We start from the raw sequence: 22,169 nt of genomic DNA, 5'->3' as shown, positions 1-22,169 counted from the left end.
CTCAAAAGATATCAAGTTGGTTAACAGTACAGCAAATACATCTCAGTTAACTCACAATAAAATAGATCTAAAAGTATACATACATTAAAATAATATAAAACAGAGCATAAAATTAATTCCTAGCAGAATTCTACACGCTTCTGCGCATTGGGGTAGATTTTATAAATCTACGCGCGCGCATACTTTTGTTCACGCCTGGTGCGCGAACAAAAGTACGCCGGATTTTATAAGATATGCGCATAGCCACGCGTATCTTATAAAATCCGGGGTCGGCGCACGCAAGGGGGTGCACATTTGTGCAACTTGCGTGCGCCGAGCCCTGCGGGGGGTAGAATGAAACTTTCCTTCTACCCCCCGCACCTTCCCCTCCTTTCCCCTACCTAACCCACCCCCCAGGCCCTATCTAACCTTCCCCCTACCTTTGTTGTTAAACTTACGCCTGCCAGAGGCAGGCATATCTCTGCACGCGCCAGCAGGCTGCTGGCGCGCCATCACCCAACCCGGGGGCTGGTCCGGAGGCTTCGACCAAGCCCCTGGGCCTGCACCACGCCCCTGACATGCTCCCCGGAACGCCCTGAAATTCGCGCATCCCAGGGCTTGCGCGCGCCACCGAGCCTATGCAAAATAGGCTTGGCGCGCACAGGGGGTTTTTAAAAGGGTTACGCGCGTACCTTATGCGCGTAACCCTTTTAAAATCCGGCCCATTATTTCTTCAACTAATTCTATCATTAATACTTCAGAATTTCAACAAAATTCCTCAGCTCTAAGGATTCTACCCTAACCTTCCTGACCACCATATTATGAAATTTATCCTCTTAGTTTTGGGTACTTGCCAGGTTCTTATGGCCTGGATTGGCCACTGTTGGAAACAGGATGCTGGGCTTGATGGACCCTTGGTCTGACCCAGTATAGCATTTTCTTATGTTCTTTCTTATGTTCTTACTAATGAAACCATAGACTCAAACTTAATAAAATGTAATGTCTTAATAGGCTATGGAAGTAATCAACTACTAGCTCCATTTACTTCATTAAACGCCTGCTCGAATAGCCAGGTCTTTATTAGTTTTTTAAACTTCTGAATGCTTGGTTCTGTTCTAATGTCAAGTGGTAGTGCATTCCAAATTTTTGAGCCAGCCAGGGAGAGGGTCCTCTCTCTGACTGAGCTCAAATGCGCTATTTTTGGTAAAGGTATCATAAGCAATGCTTTCCCCAAAGATCTTAAATTATGGGCTGGAGTATGGATACGAAGAGATGCGTTTAACCATTCGGTATTGCTACCATATACTGTTTTATTTATTAATATTAGACATTTATATTGAATTCTTGACTGGATTGGTAGCCAATGAAGCTCTCTCAAAACGGGTGAAATATGGTCATATTTCCTCTTATTGGTTAACAAGCGCACTGCTGCATTTTGTAATAGTTGTAAAGAGCATAAAGTTGAATTTGGTACTCCCAGCAGAAGGGCGTTGCAATAATCCAACTTCGCTGAAATAAGTGCCTGTAACACTGTGTGGAAATCCCCTATGTGTAAAAAAGGTCTCAGTTTTTTTCAGAATTTGCCATTTCCATCCCCTTCTCACCCCTTTAACCAACCCCGCCATACCGGTTTTTTCACCCTTCGAGTACATCTCACTACTCTTTCACTTCACCTTCTCCCATATGTTGTTTTTTACAAGTTTTATCTCCACTCTGTTCAATGTAATTCAAAACACTCTCACTGTTTTATCCCAAGTTATGTTTATCCAGGTTTCTCCACCTTGTTCAATGTAAGACAAGACTATGTCATTGTTGTCGTTCGCTGGTTGTAATGTAAAACCGAAGTGATAATTAATTCTGTTAATTGAACCTCGGTATATAAAAGTTATAAATAAATAAATGGTTTTTGAATATCAACCAGTCAGACATTTCCTCTTAGGGAAGATTGTAATTGTGAGATATACAGTGATTGTAATAAATCGCAAAACATTCTTCTCAATCTCACTGGATTTATAGGTACCATTTTCACAATCAATTTAATATTGTCTCCCCTTTTAATTTTGATCCCTCAGATTTCCACAGTAATAGTTTACTCTTCTTATTGGCATACTCATAAAAATGCTGTCTTGTCAGCTGCAAGTAATATGCCATTTATGAGGCTGCTAGGGAATTAATCTTATTTGGGACTATAATTATCTCTTTAAATATACCATAAAATGTTGGTCCCGTGGCAGTGTTCTTGGATTGAGAAGTTAAAATATTGGATGAGGAGTACTTTTGAAAAACTCAATGAAATATGATTGAAATGTTATTGGTACTTCCCCATGGTCTATTGAATGTGCACAGGCTAGGATCTGAAATGCTGTCTTATTCATTTGTGGCAGAGGCCAAAAATAAGGGAGTCAAATGAGACTCAACTTTTGCTGAAAAGGCGCAGGTTAAAGCAGTATCAAAAAGAGCTTTCCTGGCCTTTTCGGTTGGTTAGGCATTTCTGGCTATTTCCTTGATTCAGGCACTAGTCTGTTGCACTTATTCTCACAGGACAGCAGGATGTTAGTCCTCACATATGGGTGACATCATCAGGATGGAGCCCAATCACAGAACACTATTGTCAAAGTTTCTAGAACTTTGACTGGCCCCTACTGGGCATGCCCAGCATAGCACCAACCCTGCAGCCAGCAGGGGACCCCCTTCAATCTTCTTTTTTCCGCGCAGCAGTAGCCACGCGGTTAAGGAGCTCCACAGAGATTCCTGACAGGAATTTTCCTCACGGAATTACTACAACTTTTCTTACCCCACAGGGTCCCTCCTTCAATTTTTTCAAGCCGCGGTACTCCGGTAAGTTTTCTACCCGTTTTCGGTCGATTCTCATCGAGTTTGGTCCTCGCGGCCTACTGACCGTCGACCGTACCATGGCTCAAATTTTTCATGGCCATGGCATCGGGGTTCCGTCGGTGCCCGGACTGCAATCGCACCATGTCCATAACAGACCCTCATAAGGTCTGTGTAATGTGTCTCGGATGTGAGCACGATGTCCTGACCTGCACCAAATGTGCCCTAATGACACCAAAAGGTCGCAAGGCCAGAATGGAGAAGATGGAGCTTCTCTTCCGTGCTCAAACCCCGATGCCGTCTATTGCATTGACGTCATCAGAACCGGCACCGTCAACTTTGCGCCAGTATCGACCACTGACCGGTGACCGTCCAGCATCAACAACTTCTCGGCCTTCAACCACCTCTACTCCCCCTCAGGACCGAGGGGATCGTAGAGAGAAAACATCGCCACAGACATCGGAAGTCTTGGACCATCGAGGGAGCGAAATCATCGACCTCGCCATCGTCCGGACATCCTCAGCTCGGTACTCACCCATATGTGAGGACTACCATACTGTTTGTCCTGTGAGAAAGCAGAGTTGCTTACCTGTAACAGGTGTTCTCACAGGACAGCAGGATGTTAGTCCTTACGAAACCTGCCTGCCGCCCCGCAGTGTTGGGTTCGTTACGTTTCTTATTTTATTTTTCAGCACTTCCTGTAGCTTTTTTAAACCAAACTGAAGGGGACCCCTGCTGGCTGCAGGGTTAGTGCCATGCTGGGCATGCCCAGTAGGTGCCAGTCAAAGTTCTAGAAACTTTGACAAAAGTGTTCTGTGATTGGGCTCCATCCTGTGATGTCACCCATATGTGAGGACTACCATCCTGCTGTCCTGTGAGAGCACCTGTTACAAGTAAGCAACATTTGCTAATTATTGAAATTCTAAAAAAAAACCCAAAAAAAACTGGAAACAGATTCCAGTTGGTTCAAAATGCAACAGCAAGGACTTTACCTGGGAGTGCCCACTGGGGGAGAGAGATGCCCCTTTGTTAACTTTACACTGGTTCCCTATAGTAGCCCGAATTCAAGTCAGAATTTTAAGCTTTGTATTCAGAGTTTTGGCAGAGATTAGCCCCTCCTGCCTAAGTGAAACAATTGTGAGATACATCCTGACAAGGGATCTGCACTCATGCCAAGAAGTTAGATTAGTGTTACCCTCAACTGAGGCCATTATGAAGGAAAGATCTAGAGTTTGTATGTTTTTGGGAGTTGCTGCTCAGCATTTGGAATGCTCTTCTGAGGTCCATGAAGCTAGAAAAACTGGCTTTTTGGCCATCTGGTGTTGTAAGTTTCCTTGTCATTATAATTTTTGGATTCTATAAGTAATATACTGCCACTTTGAAATTATTGCTATGGTTTATACTCAAATTTTTTTGCTTGTGTTGTAGACTTTTTTTTACTGTGATGTGTTTTATGCTAGCTATTGTTAAATGTGAATAATGTATTTTTACAAGATTTATTTTAATTTTCATTGCATTGCTGGGGTTTTGGTTTTGGGGTTTTTTTTTAGTTTTTTAGCTTTTGTTTTAAGAACTTGTTTTATTTTTGGTTAATTTTCTTCTAATTTTTTTTCGTTATTGCATTTTATGATGCAGTGTAGTCTGTTTTTGGTAGGTTAAATGACTCTCTTCTGGCTATTCATTACAAAACAGATGCATCTTGGGAAAATTTCTCAGATGTATCTTCTAATGAAATTCAGCAGGTGACAGCCAAACTGAACGCCGCTCCTTGCGTTCTAAATCCCATCTCAGTTGGCTCTTTCAAATGCATCCACAAGGTCATATCACCAAAAATTGTAAATTTATGCCCAATAGGACAGCTTCCTGAAGCCAGTAAAAAAAAGCATCAGCGCAACCAATTCTGAAAAATAATTGTATTGACCCTAAAGCTCTAGTGAACTATAGACCTATATCGTCACTGACATTTATAACCAAAATAATAAAAAAAAAATATAGTACATAAACAGCTAATTGAATATTTAGAAGAGAACAACCTGTTGAATCTGAATCAGTTTGGATTTTGGAAAAACTAGAGCACAGAAACATTGCTAGTATCGGTTTGATACAATCTGGTCTCTCAGGGATAGTACTCAAATAGTTTAACTCATTTATTGAAGGACAAACACACCAAAGTCAAATAGGAAATAAATCATCAAACTGAGGCCTGGATTTATCAAAATGCACTAAATATCGCATGCGATAGGAAAAGGGGCGTGTTTATAGTAATAGGCTGTTTATCGCAATTTGCGCTAATACCTGTGCAAAGCACTAAGCGCAAATTGCAATAAGTGCCAGAATTGTATTTCCTCCTGGAGAGCCAGTCTAGCTGTCAGGACCCTTCTACAACCACGGGGGGGGGGGGAGGAGAGACAGAGACTAGCCATAATGCCCTCATCCTAGGTAGGTATTTATATCTCTATAGGAGGCCCACCTAGGCTGGCTCTCCAGAAGCTTAAAACAGCATGTGTGAAAACCTCGCAACACGTGATAAAGTCCTATCGCATGGCTTTACGCAAATGAAAAATGTGTAGTTAAAATTCGCGTTAAAGCTGTGCGATTATGGCTTCGCAAAACTGTGAATCCAGCCCATTTGGCCAGATATCTCACCCCAAACGCCTCCTATACCATGCATTATGGTGCTTTTGCATGCGTTAATGCGTTTTCGCATGCGTTAAAGGTGCTTAATACATGCGAAAACGCCATATAGCACTTTGATAAATGACACAGAGTGAAAAATGCTGCTGGTGTACCCCAGGGATAGGCACTCTCTGTAACTCTCTTCAGCACTCATCTATCTCTGCTTTGGAAACCCCAAGGATAGGCACTCTCTGTAGCGCTCTTCAACATGCATCTATCTTTGCTATAGAAACCCCAGGGATAAACACTCTGTAATTCTCTTCAACATGCATCTGTCTCTACTATGGAAACCCCAGGGATCGGCACTCTCTGTAACTCTCTTCAACATGCTTCTATTTCTGCTATGGAAACCCCAGGAATAGGCACTCTCCGTAACTCTCTTCAACATGCATTTATCTCTGCTATGGAAACCCCAAGGATAGGCACTCTCTGTAACGCTCTTCAACATGCATCTGTCTCTGCTATGGGAACCCCAAGGATAGGCACTCTCTGTAACGCTCTTCAACATGCATCTATCTCTGCTATGGAAACCTTTAGGCAGTTTGGGACTCAAGTTTTGAATTTGTGGACAATATTCAGTTTTTTTGTCCTAGTAACAGATTCTATATCTACCACCTACACACAGCTGGAAATATATCTATCAACAATAACTATTTATCTTTGAACATTTCAAAATCAGAAATAATCTTTCTGTCAAGACGAAACCACGCTGAAGAGCTTCCTCCTTTTGTTTTCATGGGACAAAAAAATCAGTGTTGCCATGAAAGTACGTGGTCTTGGATAGCTGCTTAACTATGAGAGAACACATTAAAAATCTAATTAAAACAGGGTATTACAAACTGTGCATACTAAAAAGATTAAAACCTCTTAGAGCTCAAAGAATTCTGCATAGCTCTTCAAACACTTATTTTCATAAGTATAGACAACCGTAATTCACTCTTACTAGGCATAACTGGAAGCACAGTGAGAGCACTCCAACTGTTCCAAAACTCTGCCGCATGCATGCATACTTGGACACTCAAGATATGACACACAATGCCAATATTGTCCACTTTGCATTTGCTCCTGATTCAGTTTAGAATACAGTGCAAAATATTAATTCTATGTAAGATAATTACAGAGACCCACACACATTGGATGGGTGCAGCACTTCATCTGCACACACAATAACGCGCACTCTAAGATCTGTGAATAAGGATTTATTAACCATACAAACAATCCACCAAGTCCAACTGGGGGAAATGAGAAATGGCTAGGTCCATAATCTGGAATTGTAAGAAATACGATGAACATTTAAAAAGATCTTAAGACATGGCTATTTAAACCAATTTTCGAAGCTGTAAATTAACATCTAAAATTACTTCTTATTCCAGAGAACAGAAAATGTGTAATATCATTGAAGCAAACTATCTTGCATAGTTTCTATGTATGCATGTTCTATATTTTGTAAAGAACCTATTTTATGTATGCATTCAAGTTGTAAACCACCTTGATCCTTGGAATGTGCAGAAATAAATAATTTTAAATAAATCATATTCAAAAGCCATTTACATGGATAATATAATAGTTATATTTAGCCCTATCTGGATAACTAGAATTTAGCTGGATAAGAAGGGGTGTTCCAAGGAGGAGCGGAGTTAGCCACATAAATTAAGCTAATTCTGGCCAGGCCATAGGACTGTCCTAAAGCTGGCCAGTCAGATATAACTGGCTAACTTTAAGATAGGAAGGTACTTTAAGATAGGGGGTATATTCAGTGGTGTGACTGCACTGCTGAATATACCCGGCTAGTTAGCTGGATGTGTTTATCCGGTTAACTAGCAAAGCTGCATAGCAGCTGAAAATGGACCCCACCGTGATTTGCTGTAAACCGCTTTGATTGGGTCTTTGATCTTGGAAAGTGGAATAGAAATGCTTAAATTAGATGCTTGCGCTAAGAAGGTTGAGTAAGAGGCTAAAGAGAATCTAATTTACCATTAGCTGTCCTCAGTAATAATCCTAGGTCAGCATTGTTATATTATTACTTTCTCACAGGACAAGCATGATGGTAGTCCTCGCACATGGGTGACATCATCAGCATGGAGCCCAATCACGGAACACTTTTGACAAAGTTTCTAGAACTTTGACTGGCACCTACTGGGCATGCCCAGCATGGAACTAATCCTGCAACCAACAGGGGTCCCTCTTCATTCTTTTTTTTTTTTGCGCAGCAGTAGCCATGTGGGTTAAGGAGCTCTCCAGAGATTCCTGACAGGAATTTTCCTCATGGAACTTTTTCAAAAAATTTCAAACAATTTCTACCCCATAGGGGTCCCCTATCGATTCTGTAGTCCGCGGTCCGGAACCCCCGCTGAACGACCTCCTGCAGTCGATCTCCTGCCGGCGCCATTTTCCGTACGGAAAACGATTCGCGGCAGGAGATCGTTTTCCGGACCCCCGCTGGACCCCCAGGGACTTTTGGCCAGCTTGGGGGGGCCTCCTGACCCCCACAAGACTTGCCAAAAGTCCAGCGGGGGTCCGGAACGACCTCCTGCAGTCGAATCGTGTTGGTCTATGGCCGCCGCCATTTTGCGCCGCCATTTTGAAAAATGGCGCCGGCTGAAGACAACACAATTCAATTGCAGGAGGCCGTTCCGGACCGCCGCTGGACCCCCAGGTAATTTAAGGCATTTGGGGGGGGGTTCGGAGGGTGGGGGATTTAATTTAAAGGGTCGGGGGGTGGGTTTTAGGGGGTTTTAGTGTGCCGGTTTTCCTGCCCTCCCCCTTCCCCCGATTTACGATTTTTTGACGATAAATCGGGGGAAGTGGTATTGTATCGTGGCCCTAAAGATTTTTGACGATTTAAAATATATCGGACGATATTTTAAATCGTCAAAAAACGATTCACATCCCTACTAGTTACCTATCCAACTTACACTAAAATTCTTCATGAAAGAGTGGTCCTCCGTACACACCCTAAGTTTTTACCAAAGGTAGTGTCGGATTTTCATCTTAATCAACCCATCATCCTACCTACTTTTTTTCCAAGGCCCCATTCATACTCATCCAGGGAATGGAGAACAGGCTCTGCATTCCCTGGACTGCAAATGTCCCCTTGCCTTTTATCTAGAGTGCACGTTGGCCCACAGGAAATCCACTCAATTATTTGTTTCTTTCGATAACATCAAATTGGGAAATCCAGTGGGAAAACAGACCCTTTCCTCCTGGTTGGCAGACTGTATCTCCTTTTGCTACCAGCAAGCAGGCATTCAGCTACAAGACCGTGTAAAGGCACACTCTGTTAGGGCCGTGGCAACCTCAGTGGCACACCTCCGTTGGGTGCCACTTATTGATATTTGTCAAGCTGCGACCTGGCGCTCTCTCCATACCTTCGCAGCCCATTTCTCCGATTAGTCTTAAATGTGCTACTTGCTAACTTCATGGAGTGCCCCCTAGTCCTTCTATTATTCAAAAGTGTAAATAACCGAGTCACATCTACTCGCTCAAGACCTCTCATGATCTTAAAGACCTCTATCATATCCCCCCTCAGCCGTCTCTTCTCCAAGCTGAACAGCCCTAACCTCTTTACTCTTTCCTCATAGGGGAGCTGTTCCATCCCCTTTATCATTTTGATTGCCCTTCTCTGTACCTTCTCCATATTGCGATTTATTTTATTTTTCGCATGTTCTTTTGCTATATTACGAGACTGAAGGGAGACCCCTTCTGGCTGCAGGGTTAGTGCCATGCTGGGCATGCCCAGTAAGTTGCAGTCAAAGTTCTAGAAGTTTTGACAAAAGTGTTCCGTGATTGGGCTCCATCCTGATGATGTCACCCATGTGTGGGGACTAACATCCTGCTGCCCTGTGAGAACACCTGTTACAGGTAAGCAACTCTGCTTTCTAAAGCCGAAACCTCAGATGTCTTTGTAGAATAAAACCATAATGGGCCATGATGCTGTTGCTTTGCACTTTCTGATGATCATCTCAGTGACTGATTTAATCTTGGCTTGTGTTTCAGATGCCAGCAGCCTCAGCCCTCTGTGTTGGCTCCTCACCGAGTACCTGGAGAATTTGGAGCTGCCACGCTGCACCAAGTGCCAAGCCGCAATCTTTAATTCTTGTGTACGCAGACTCAGCCACCTCCTGGTGCACGTGGACATAAGCAGGCCTAAAACCGTGGACATGAGCAGATCAGGGCTGGGTGTGTAGGACTCGCCTTTTCTCCTATCCCTAGAGGTGTCTGGGAGCTTAGGACTGGGTACATAGGATGATGTAGTTCCCCTCTCCCTCTCTGGGGAAGGTGGGAACTGATATGGTTTTCAGGATATCCACAATAAATATGAATGAGCTGTATTTACATGCACTACCCCCATTGTGCTACTCCTGTAGGACAGCTAAGTTATCTGACCTAAGTCAGAGTGGGTCAGATTCCTTTGTTGCCTTCTTGCTTGGAGGCGTCTGGGCGTGCGTTCGTTCGTTTGTATATGTAGTGTTCCCTCTGCTGGGTGCATAGGGCTCCCCTGATCTCCTTTCTCTCTGAGACTGCCCCATTCTCCCCTTTCCCTGCCACTTTCTGGTAGCTCAGGGCTACGTGGGTAAGACACCTCTGTTCTTCTCTTTTCTTGCTGGTATCTTGGGAGTTCAGGTTTCTGCTTTTTGCCTTGTACAGCTGGAAAGAAGAAGACGGGACAAGGCCTGGACTCTGCAGCTGTGAAAGAGCAGGGGAAGCTGAGCACCTTGAGTGAGATCGCGCGCTGCTGGCAGGAGGTGGTGCAACAGCAGGTACAGCTTCAGGGGCTTTCACACCTGCACGTGTGTGCGGCGTATCTTCCTGGAAGAGCCGGCTGTGAGGCAAGGGTTTCATTCTTTATCTGGCAGGATTCGGTTCAATGCATGGATTCTTTCCTCCAGGCAATATTTATTACATTGCAGAGCTCCTAGTGTCCCTGCTTCTATTTAACAAATATCCGGGGTACTGACTAAGGTTGTCACTAAATTTGGAATGCAGTTCCAGATCTTTGGATGACATTCAGTTATATATCCTGATCATTAGAGAAATTAAATCTGTGCTTGATGACCAAGACCAAATTAAAGAAAAATCCTCAAAAGACAGGGAAGTGTATCTGCCCACTTGCCCTGGGGTGGACTGGGAGGGCGGAGGTCCCATGGGTCACACGGCAAGTACAACATTCATCTCTTCAGAGAAACTTCTTCTGTCATTCACCCATGATTTGCACCCACTGATTTTCATCTTTCTTACACTCTACTGTAATGCCGGCATCTTGTACCTTGTTACCTCAAAACACTCTAAGCCCGGCTACAGTCAGTACCAAACTCTGCAGCAAGGCTCCTGGTAAACTCTGCAGCAAGGCTCCTGCTAACTCTGCGGCAAGGCTCCTGCTAAACTCTGCGGCAAGGCTCCTGCTAAACTCTGCGGCAAGGCTCCTGCTAAGGCTCCTGGTAACTCTGCAGCAAGGCTCCTGGTAACTGTGCAGCAAGGCTCCTGCTAAACTCTGCGGCAAGGCTCCTGCTAAACTCTGCGGCAAGGCTCCTGCTAAACTCTGCAGCAAGGCTCCTGCTAAACTCTGCGGCAAGGCTCCTGCTAACTCTGCGGCAAGGCTCCTGCTAACTCTGCGGCAAGGCTCCTGCTAAACTCTGCAGCAAGGCTCCTGCTAAACTCTGCGGCAAGGCTCCTGCTAACTCTGCGGCAAGGCTCCTGCTAAACTCTGCGGCAAGGCTCCTGCTAACTCTGCGGCAAGGCTCCTGCTAACTCTGCGGCAAGGCTCCTGCTAAACTCTGCGGCAAGGCTCCTGCTAAACTCTGCGGCAAGGCTCCTGCTAAGGCTCCTGGTAACTCTGCGGCAAGGCTCCTGCTAAACTCTGCGGCAAGGCTCCTGCTAACTCTGCGGCAAGGCTCCTGCTAAACTCTGCGGCAAGGCTCTTGCTAAACTCTGCGGCAAGGCTCCTGCTAAACTCTGCGGCAAGGCTCCTGCTAACTCTGCGGCAAGGCTCCTGCTAAGGCTCCTGGTAACTCTGCAGCAAGGCTCCTGGTAACTGTGCAGCAAGGCTCCTGCTAAACTCTGCAGCAAGGCTCCTGCTAAACTCTGCGGCAAGGCTCCTGCTAACTCTGCGGCAAGGCTCCTGCTAAACTCTGCAGCAAGGCTCCTGCTAAACTCTGCGGCAAGGCTCCTGCTAACTCTGCGGCAAGGCTCCTGCTAAACTCTGCGGCAAGGCTCCTGCTAACTCTGCGGCAAGGCTCCTGCTAACTCTGCGGCAAGGCTCCTGCTAAACTCTGCGGCAAGGCTCCTGCTAAGGCTCCTGGTAACTCTGCGGCAAGGCTCCTGGTAACTCTGCAGCAAGGCTCCTGCTAAACTCTGCAGCAAGGCTCCTGCTAAACTCTGCGGCAAGGCTCCTGCTAAGGCTCCTGGTAACTCTGCGGCAAGGCTCCTGGTAACTGTGCAGCAAGGCTCCTGCTAAACTCTGCGGCAAGGCTCCTGCTAAACTCTGCGGCAAGGCTCCTGCTAAGGCTCCTGGTAACTCTGCGGCAAGGCTCCTGGTAACTGTGCAGCAAGGCTCCTGCTAAACTCTGCGGCAAGGCTCCTGCTAAACTCTGCGGCAAGGCTCCTGCTAAGGCTCCTGGTAACTCTGCGGCAAGGCTCCTGGTAAAGGTAGAATTTCAGTAGCAGATTTCATCAGTCTTGTTTGATCTGCATTGGCTGCCGGTTATTTCTCATATCAGGTTTAAGACCTTGACCTAGGTGTTCAAAACCTTGCATAAGATGGGGCCAATTTATTAGTTTGCCTTTCAAATAAATTCATAGAAACATCAAAAGCAATTTGAAAGAAATAGAGACACATGGGTGGAAATTTCCCTCTGGGAAGAATTCCCCAGTTAAAAATACGTTTTGTATAATAATTTAAAATCTCTATAGCCTGCAGTATGCAAAGTTCTCGTACATCCATGGACTGGATTGGTCCATAAAAGAAAAAGCAGGAAACACTATTTTACAAGAACAGGTAAAAGGGGGGACGGAGCCTCCTCCTTAAAGTCAGGCCGAACCCCACAAACTTGCAGCCTCCTGTGCTGTAAATTTTAGAATCCAAAAAGAAATGTAATTGTGATGGTTAAAAACCAAACAAACCCTGTAGTGTATTCAGGCCAGCAGCGGCTGCAGGAGCAGATTCAGGAATATCACAAGACTGGGCTTGGGTGCAGTTATTTATTTACAGTGCATCATACGTGCATCAATAAAGTAATAGCTCACCTTGGATTAGGAACACACATTAGATAGACATAATCAGCATACGGATATCACGTAAGGTCCTACCAGCTCCCCTGAGGCCCCTCAAGTTCTCTATGCCTGGGCTCTTATGGCAGGGTGAAGGGAACCTCCTTTTTACCTAGAATACCCTTGAGGCCTTCTGCCTTAAGGAGGTCTGGGTTAAAAGCCTGAACCAGGCTCCTTAAGGTAGAATGAGGGAGTTGTCCGTATACTCCATCACATACTCTCCCCCTCAGCTCAGCCTTGTCAGGTCCAGCATCCAGACATGCCCAGGGTCAGCTTCAAATACACTCCCCTCCAGACATACTTTCCCCACTCGCCACGAGTTGTCTCCATACAGATGCAAAATGGGGCTAATCTGGACTCAGGATTACTGAGTTTGGGAGGACACCCGCTTCTAGCACGGCTTCTCCTGCGGCAGTCACCAAGAGGACGTGGGAGGTTGAACACTTCACTTCTTCAACGGTAGGGGGGAATGAAGTAAAGAGGATTTATATTTAGACAACTAGCAAGGACTGAATTGCACAGGCAGGGTAAACAATCGTGGGAGTAGATTGCTTATTACGGCGGTTACTACCCCAAATCAATTAGCTAGATACTTCACTTAGATGCAGCTCCAGCACTGCTGTCTGCATCGATGGTGGGGGTGGAAGGGAATTGGAACCAAAAAGTTACCAATAAGGGCCCTGATCTCAGCGGTCAGAGTAACAGATAAGTATGAAAACAATTAAGTGTGAAAGCTTGCTGGGCAGACTGGATGGGCCGTTTGGTCTTCTTCTGCTGACACTTCTATGTTTCTGTGTATGTTTCTATGTTTCTGTTCATCCCCATGTATACATGTTAATGTCTCTTTCCTCTTATAGTTGATATGTCCTTGACATAGTAAGTCCTGGCGAATGAGCTTTTTGCTACAACCGGAATCCATCAAGGCCTGGGTAGAAGCTCCCTCCAGTTCTACCTGGATTATAAAGACCTTTAGTCATGCATGCAGGACATCCACAAAATTGTAGCTTTGAAGTTGTGACAACTTCTGATCCCAAGCATGTTCCCACATGCCGTCATCATCATTCTGGGGCTCTGTCCCCATTCTTTGCTCCTTCTCGCGTTGCTCTGCTAACTTGCATTTGCACTCCAGATCATCAAGCCAAAAACATTCTTCCTTTGCATGAGCTTCTGTTTTACAGAAAGCACACTCCCATAGGGCCAACCGGGTTTCTGCCCTACCAGCTTTATTTAAAGACTCTTCAGTTTCCGACTGCCTATATGGACAGAGGTCTTCTTCATGCCCAATCTCCTCACAAAGGGCATATAAAGAGAGGGTCTGCAAGGCCCTATTTATGGGTTGTTACCATCTCTCCGGATTCCCCTTTTTCTTTTGGGTTGCGAGTCATCGCTGCTTAGGAGTGTTATTTTTAAGTATGTGTACTTCTTTCTCGGGCATTGGCTGGGTCACAAGGCTAACGTAAATAGGTTTGTTTCATCCATACTGACAGTCCCTTGCTAAGTGCTCTTTCTGTCCACAGTTAAAACATGTGGATGAGAAAAAATTCCTTTAATAGAAAAAATCTTTTACATTGTTGTAAAAAAGAAGGAAAATGGTAATGTATCAAATCAATCCCAACAATTAGATAATCTCACAAATTATTTAGAAGAATCCATGTAAGATCAAGTTTTGTCAAGAGGTACCCTGTGCATGAGGTTTCAAAAAATGGAAGATAGAGATATTTTAAAATTATTTTTAAGAAATAGAGAAAAGTTATATCTTGCTGAAAAGATCTGGATGTATCCAGATATTACAAAAAACACCCAAATATGGAGGAGAAATTTTATTCAGATGGGCCCAGAGGTAAAACAACTAGGGGCCCAGATGACTGTTTATTTTCCTTGTAAATGTATTATAAAACATCTAAATGAACGATATGTATTTTTAGAACCATCTGAGCTCAGAAAATTCTTGGATGTAAGATTTATTTATTTAAAAGTGTTTATATACCGATTGTTAAACTAACATGATCTTTTTATTTCCAGGTTGGTCATAGGCAGATAGGAAGTGACATTTAAACTCACCGGTTTTCCTGTTAAATATTTCTTAATATGCTCCTATCTTGATTGTATCTAGGATCTTTAGATTCCTTATAAAGGGCAAACACGTTGATATCTGTTACTATGTTGTAGGATTGAATTCCTGTTATTTGTTATTGAATGCCTTAATATTGACATGTATAATTACTGTCAAACATAACTAATTCCAGAAGAAGAGACCACATCTCTCCCATTCTAATAAATCTGCACTGGCTGCCAATACACTACAGAATCCTACACAAGTCCTTCACCATCATCCATAAATCCATCCACTCCCAAGCCCCTCTCAACCTCCAAATCCCCCTCAGACTACACACATCATCCAGACCCATCAGAGAAGCCTACAAAGGTTTGCTGACTGTTCCCCCAACTAAATCCACACACCATATTACACTCAGAGACCGGGCCTTTTCTACAGCGGGACCCGCTCTTTGGAATACCTTACCACCCGATCTTAGACTTGACCCCTGCCTATTAGCTTTCAGAAAAAGGCTTAAGACCTGGCTATTTAAACAAGCCTTTCCCGAGTTTAATAGCCAGGGAGAGATCCTACGGCAATACCCATTGAGAGAACTTACTGCACAATGTAAATAATATCCATAAAGAGACATTACAGCACAATGTAAATAATCTACCTCTGTAAAGATTATATAATTCTTGTCTATTCCTGTCTCCTTCCTCCCCCAGTTTCAACAACCCTGTTATATTGTAAATTTTTTACTTCCTAGGCATTGGTTAAAAGAACAAAGTTATTGCACCCCCTGTTATTTGTAAACCGGCATGATATGATTGTATCATGAATGCCGGTATAGAAAAGCTTTAAATAAATAAAATAAATAAATTTGTAAAATTGCATAAATAAATAAATAAAAGATGTGGGTGAGATTGGTGTCTGGCATCCAGGTACAAAGGCTGAGCCCTCCTCCCCACCCCCCTATCTTAGAGGTTTGTTGCTGAGGTCCTCTATCCTTTGTACCATGCCAGGCACTGTTATCTGTTGTCTCTCCAAGCCCCTTGTGCCTGCAGGCATTGACTGTACATGGTGAAAGGCTTCTGCCACTTCCAGGGCTCTCTCCAGGGTGAGTCTGATAGGTCAAGAGACCAATTCCACATGGGTCGGTCCAGACCATCTAGGAACTGCTCCAGGAGTATTTGATGAGCCACTGTCAGACTTGACCTTGCCTCTAGCTGGAGCCACTTCCACCCATGGGAACTGCTGCTGATAGTATTCTGGGGAGTACTCCCCCCTTTCTGTAGTAGAGCAGCCTTGACGTCCTCACAGGAAGCCCTCCCATCTGGATTGGTGGCCTGAAACACCTCTTGACCTTTACCTGTGAGCAAATTAGCCAAGTAGGTTGTCCAGCTGGTCTCTGGCCAGGCTGACAGGTGGGCAGCCCATTCAAAGTTCTTTAGAAAGACCTCCAGGTCCTCTTCTCCCTTCATCTTAAGCAGAATTTGCCTGAAGTATTCTGGACAGAGTCGCTTGCAAAGCCTCAGCTAGCGGAGCTAAGACTGTGCCTTCTTGTAGCCATTGCTGTTTCTTTGTCTTTGTGCAGTGCCTTCTTGTAGCCATTGCTGTTTCTTTGTCTTTTGCAGCTGTGGCCAGGACCTGGATTACCTGCTCCATTTTAACCCCCTTTGGGCCCAGCTCCTAAACAGATAACTCACATGTGACAGAGAAAACAAAAAACACCTGCTGGCCTGTCTGGCCCTGCTACTTGACCCCTGACTGCTCAGGCAGGGATAGCCCACCTGGCTTGCAGTAATAGAAATTGAAGTCAGGAGGCCCCAGGGAAAAAAAACTCTGCAAGCAATTTTTTTTCTTCTTCTTGGAGGCTGTGGGTTTTTACTTCTGCTTCCCACTTCAGCAAGCAAAATCCCACACCTGACACCATGTCTAGCATATTTGGGCCAGCTGTGGCTACAGGAACAGTTTCAGGAATACCACAAGACTTGACTAGCTTGGTTCAGGTGCAATTATTTATTTACAGTGCCTCAAACGTGCATAAATCAAAGAAATAGCTCACCTTGCATCAGCATACGGATATCCTGTGAGGCCCTGCCAAGCTCTCTAGGCCTGGGCTCGTATGGCAAGGTAAAGGGAACCTCCCTTCTCCCAGAATCCTTTGCAGCCGTCTGCCTTAAGGAGGCCTGGGTTAAAAACCTGAATGGGCTCTTTAAGGTAGAATGAGGGAGTTGTCAGAATACTCCAACACACCCCACATATTAACCAAAGTGAGCAGACATTTGCTGCAGGGGAAATCACTTTCTGGTCCATCCCAAGACATTTTTTACTTTGCTCTTGGATAGTTCTAATTGTATCAAGAAACATCCGTATTTTTTTGCCAAGATCTGGTCAGTTTCTGCTGACAAAACTTATCTCTTTTCAATGAGCCTTGAAAACTTGTCTTTCTGACCCTATAAGTTTTGTACCCAAAAAACAAATCGGAAGCCGATCCAGTTGGCTGTGTTACAGTAAAGACAATGAGAATCGGACGATCAAAAGAAGCCCTTTATTTCAATGCCCTGGTGAATGAAAAAATTGTTCCCTTCAGGTTTCATCTAACTTGTCTAAGAATGTCCAGTTTGGATTGTTAAGAAGTACCACCGCATGTAGGGCATTGAAATAAAGGGCTTCTTTTGATCGTCCTATAAGTTTTGTTCCATGCAATACACTGGGTGTTCTTTGTTGCAATATTTTTATTTTGAGTTTATTTTTGTTGCTGATGAATTATTGACTGTGTTCTCCATTTGAGTTGTTTGTTTACTTGCATACAAACATTTGATATTCCACTTTTTGCCAGGAATGGGCTCAAAGTGGATTACAATGAATTTGAGGATTAACAGATATATTATTGAAAATAACAATTAGTAATGTAAGTCATTTTAATAAAATAGAGTCCAGGGAGGGAACTTTGTTTTTCTAATGAGTTAATTTGTGGAAGGCCTGGTTGAAAAACTGTGCGTTGCCTTTTTCTGGAAAGCGAGGTAGCACATAGGTAGTGGAATCTTGCTCCAGATCTTGGGAACAAAGCAGCTGAAAGCCTTCAATCTTGTGTGGTTCAATTTCGCAGAGGATTGGCATTCTCTAGCAGAGGTGTAGAAGCAAGCAGACAGGTGAGGTACTCCGGGGTCTCTTATTTCACATATTTGAAGACAGAGTGTTTTGAATTTAATCCTGTTTTCAATTAGTAGCCAGTGCAATTTGTAAAGGATGGGCCTAATGTGGTCCAATTATTTGGCCCTTACTAAGATTCTCGCTGTTGTGTTTTGTATGAGTCGAGGTCATTTCAAGCAGGTCAAGGAGATACAATTTAGTAAAGAGTTACAGTAATCTAACTGGCTGTTGATTAATGCATAGATAACTGATGCAAGGTTGTCCTGATCAAGATAGTTGCATAGTTGGTTAACCTGGCAGAGATATATAAATGAGGCTGTCATTGCTTTAGTGATATGAGGCTCCATGGTGAGATTAGAATCGAGTTGAACCCCTAGGATTCGTAAAGAGTCTTGGGCTGGAAGGGAGTTTCCTGATAGGTAGGATATGAACTGTAGGGGATGACTTTAATGGCTTAACCAGAGGAGTTCAGATTTGGAGGGGCTAAGTTTTAGTTTGTTGATCTGTTGGGCTACTGCTGTCAGACAGTTGTTGAGATTGGCAATGGGAGAGGATTGGTCAGATTCTAGTTTAAGACAAAGTTAGACATCAGCAAACAGGTGAATTCAATGTTGAAAAATAGAATCATATCACAAATAGGATGGATGTAGATGTTGAAGAGAATCTGGGAAAGAACATAGCCTTGAGGTCCTGCACAAACTAGGTTTTTTGGGGTGAATTGTTTGTTGGCCCAAATGACTGATCAAGTTCTATTGTGTATGAAAGATACAAACCATCTAAGGGCTGTCCCTTCGATGCCGATATTCCCTAGCCGCTAAATCAGAGTGATCAACCATGTCAAAGGCTGCAGAAAGATTAAGTAGTATTAGCATGGAGCTGCCTCTGTGATCTGCATTTAGATGAATACCTTTGGTGATGTCCAATAGGTCAGATTATAGTGCGGTGATCTTTCCTGAAACTGGATTGGTGGATGCAGGGTGTTACTCTCTTCAAGGAAGTTGAGGAATTGAAAATAGATCACCTTTTTAACAAGTTTGAAAAGAAGAGAAGGTTTAAAACTGGCTGATAATTATCAATTTTGGAGTCTGAACCTGGTTTCTGAGGATAGGTTTGATTACCACTTCTTTATGTGAGGCAGGAAGGAAGCCTTGAGTTAAGATGCCATTGACTATGTTGGAAAGCCAAGGGGCTAGATCTTGTTTTAGATTGCAAAAGAATCTTGGGAGAATAGGGTCCAGTGAGCTAAGAGATTGGCTAATTCTCTGGAGGATATTTCCCCCTCTCAGGGGGTGATGGTTCTGAAGTCTGACAGTGTGGTGTTGCTTGGAGGGTGTTGGATTGTTCCTGTATATGGAGAAGATGGGAGCATTATGGAAGGTGTGAAGGAGGGGGGAGAGTTGTCTAAGGAGAAATGTATTGCAGGATCTTATTAGTGAATAATTTTGCAAAGTCCTCAGCTATATGGTCCCTGTGGTGGGAAACAAGTTTTGGAAAGTTTCTGTCCTAGTTTAAACAGTTTATTCAGATGGTTCTAGAGAGTTCTAGTTGTTTGGAGCCTGGCAAATAGCTGCTTTATATTTCTTCACATGCTCCTTGCAGTTGTGGAGGTTTGAGTCTGTCTTATGTTTCTGCCAAGCTCATTCAAATTGATGGGATTGCTGTTTCAAGAGGAGTTTCCGGACTGTTGTGATGGAGGAGAGATTCTTAGATGGCAATTTGAAGGGAGGGGCAGGTGGGTTTGCTTTTGGATAGGAAGGGTGGCTTGGACTAGTTAGTGATCCGACCATGAAATTGGGTCTACTGTTATCTTGTTGGAGTCAAGATTAAAGTTTGAAGAATGGAAGGTAAGGTCAAGGGAGTGACCGCGCTTGTGAGTAGAGATCTTGATTAACTGAGTGAATCAAGGATCCTCTATGTTACGTTGGAAGTTAACAGAGAAGCTACTGGGGGGTTCTCTGCATGGTAGTTGAAAGCTCCAAGAATTGAGTTTTTGTGGCACAGTGGTCATGTCACAGAGGAATTCTGAGGATTTGAGAAAGGAGTCAGGCTAGGTGTCAGGAGAGTGGAAGATCAGGAATAGTTTGGGTTCTTTGTGGCTTTGGAAATGTAAGACTAGGCAGTCAGATTTCCCTATTTGTTGGGAAGTGATTAGATCGAGTGTCAGTGAGTGGTTAAAATGCTAGCAACACCTCCTCCACAGCCCATGAGATGAGGTGTGTGGCTTATAGAATAACCAGATGGGCAGAGTTGAGTTAGTGTGATATCGTCACTCTCTCCAATCCAGGTCTCTGTGAAGGTTGTATACTTCGATGAAGTTGAAGATGTGGTGAGATTTACTGTTTGCTGAGTGGGTATTTAGGAACCCAAGTCATCGTGGAGTGAGGGGGTTATGCGTATCCTTGGTGTAGTTATGGTGCTGTATAGTGACTGGATTGGGTGGATGGCTGAGGGGTTCTCCTATCCCATGTCACTGAATAGGGATCAAGGTCTTGTTGAAGCATATTCTGATGACATGTAGTGGTCTTGAAGGAGAGTATTTTGATTCTTCTTTGTAATCTTAGCCTTCATGGGGGAATGCACTACAGTGATTTTGGGGAGGCTTTTGTAAAAATTAAAGTTCTTCATTCTTATCTTGCTAGGTCAAGAGGGGAATTTGAATTGTGTGAAGGATGTTGGACTAGGTAGGGTACCTAGTGTATATGGGTGGGTGATCCTGATTGCGATGTCATTGAATATGGTTGGACAGTGAACCCAAGAGTGGAACTCCTCCATAGATTAGTGGGTGTTTTTTTCCAATATGCTGTTTATTAATTTTCAATGATATTATTTATTTATTAATTTTTAATTTTTATTAAATTAATTTAATTTAATTAATTTAATGTTTATTAATTTTCAATGATATCTCAACTTAACATTTCAAATTCAACTACACACATCCGTAAAACCTACCAGAAGCGCTTATCAGAACAGACTAATCACACAACCGGCGAAATCCGCTCTAAGGAAACGTGCACTGTCGACAGCGGGCCCTTCACTTTGGAACTCGCTCCCTCCAGACCTGCGTCTGGAACCATGCCACACTACATTTAAAAAGAAACTTAAGACTTGGTTATTCAAACTAGCCTTCCCCTAGAACCAAGAACAAGAAAAAAGTCTTTTCACTCCCACAATGATATTTTTCAGATCTTTTTTAATCTTCATTATTCAATTAGAGATTCACATATTCATGCTGTCTACATACAGTCTACATACATATATTCATGTGGACTTACATATCTCCATGTTATTTTTTGATTTATTAACCGCATGTCTATTAATGGTTTAATAGTACTTACTATTTGCCTACTTCTATTAATTTGTTTCAAAGTAAAAACTTGTTTACTTCATTTGTTTCAATGTTAAAACTTGTTTACTTCTTTTTGCTCAATGTAAAACTTCGTTGTTTAATCCTGTTCTATGTAAACCGCAAAATGTAGCGATTGTTACTGTTCTATGTAAACCGGGGTGATATGTATATTATACAGGAACCTCCGGTATATAAATTATTTAAATAAATAAATAAATATTAACATATATTGAATGGAAAAAATATAGCATATGACAGAAATGATAATGATGGTGTTTTAAATGGTTACTTACTATTGGATGGCTCCCCAAGGCCTTGTGGATAAATAAAAACAATGAAAAAAAGCTTTTCTGGGTGCACAAAGGGGTATGCCCTTTGACATTGGGTCTGCCTAAGTCAGCCTCTTAAGAGGCTTGGCTCAAGCGGGAGAAAAGTAGAAGGCGGTCCCAAGGAGGAGCTGCCTGGATCAGGCGTTCCCCTCGATGATCACGATGGGAGGGGGAGGGGCCCTAGGGAGTGTGATGGATCTCTCCTTCTTACCTCCTGCTGTTCCGGGTCTAAATTGCTGCAGATTCTGGGCAGGCCATAGTCTCTTCACACCCTAAAGGGGCCTTGGCTGGAGCGGGCATTTTATGTTAGATAAAAATAAATAAAGGTAAAGCAGTAACTCAGGCTCTTCCTGGTTGGTTGTAAGGAGTCCTGTCAGTCTGTGGAGGGTCAAAATGACCATGTGTGTGTTTGTGACAGTAGACAGCACTTTTCCTGCCTCGTCTTTTTGACACATCCTGTATTCTTTGGCCTAGATGAAGAATTCTTGGAATCAGCTTGGAATACTTTGGACTTTGTGGAGCATTATCGGAATATTTATCTGCGCCT

The 22,169-nt window shown here is 43.5% G+C and overlaps 1 protein-coding gene across 1 annotated transcript in view; it reads left to right on the top strand.

Annotated features, from left to right (window-relative positions):
- The window catches only part of LOC115088464 (cullin-9-like), a gene marked incomplete in the record, with an annotated part of 195,027 nt that extends 178,535 nt beyond the window's left edge, over nucleotides 1-16,492 (top strand). Inside the window, 4 exon segments of the mRNA XM_029596738.1 lie at nucleotides 9,484-9,666; nucleotides 10,135-10,247; nucleotides 15,856-15,908; nucleotides 16,426-16,492. Coding sequence (XP_029452598.1) covers nucleotides 9,484-9,666; nucleotides 10,135-10,247; nucleotides 15,856-15,908; nucleotides 16,426-16,492 — 416 coding nt within the window.
- Between the last annotated feature and the right edge of the window lie 5,677 nt (nucleotides 16,493-22,169).

Source organism: Rhinatrema bivittatum, chromosome 3, assembly GCF_901001135.1.
Source record: "Rhinatrema bivittatum chromosome 3, aRhiBiv1.1, whole genome shotgun sequence".
Lineage (NCBI taxonomy): Eukaryota > Metazoa > Chordata > Amphibia > Gymnophiona > Rhinatrematidae > Rhinatrema > Rhinatrema bivittatum.
The sequence above is the reverse complement of the archived record's forward strand: the minus strand, read 5'-3'. Positions and strand labels throughout refer to the sequence as shown.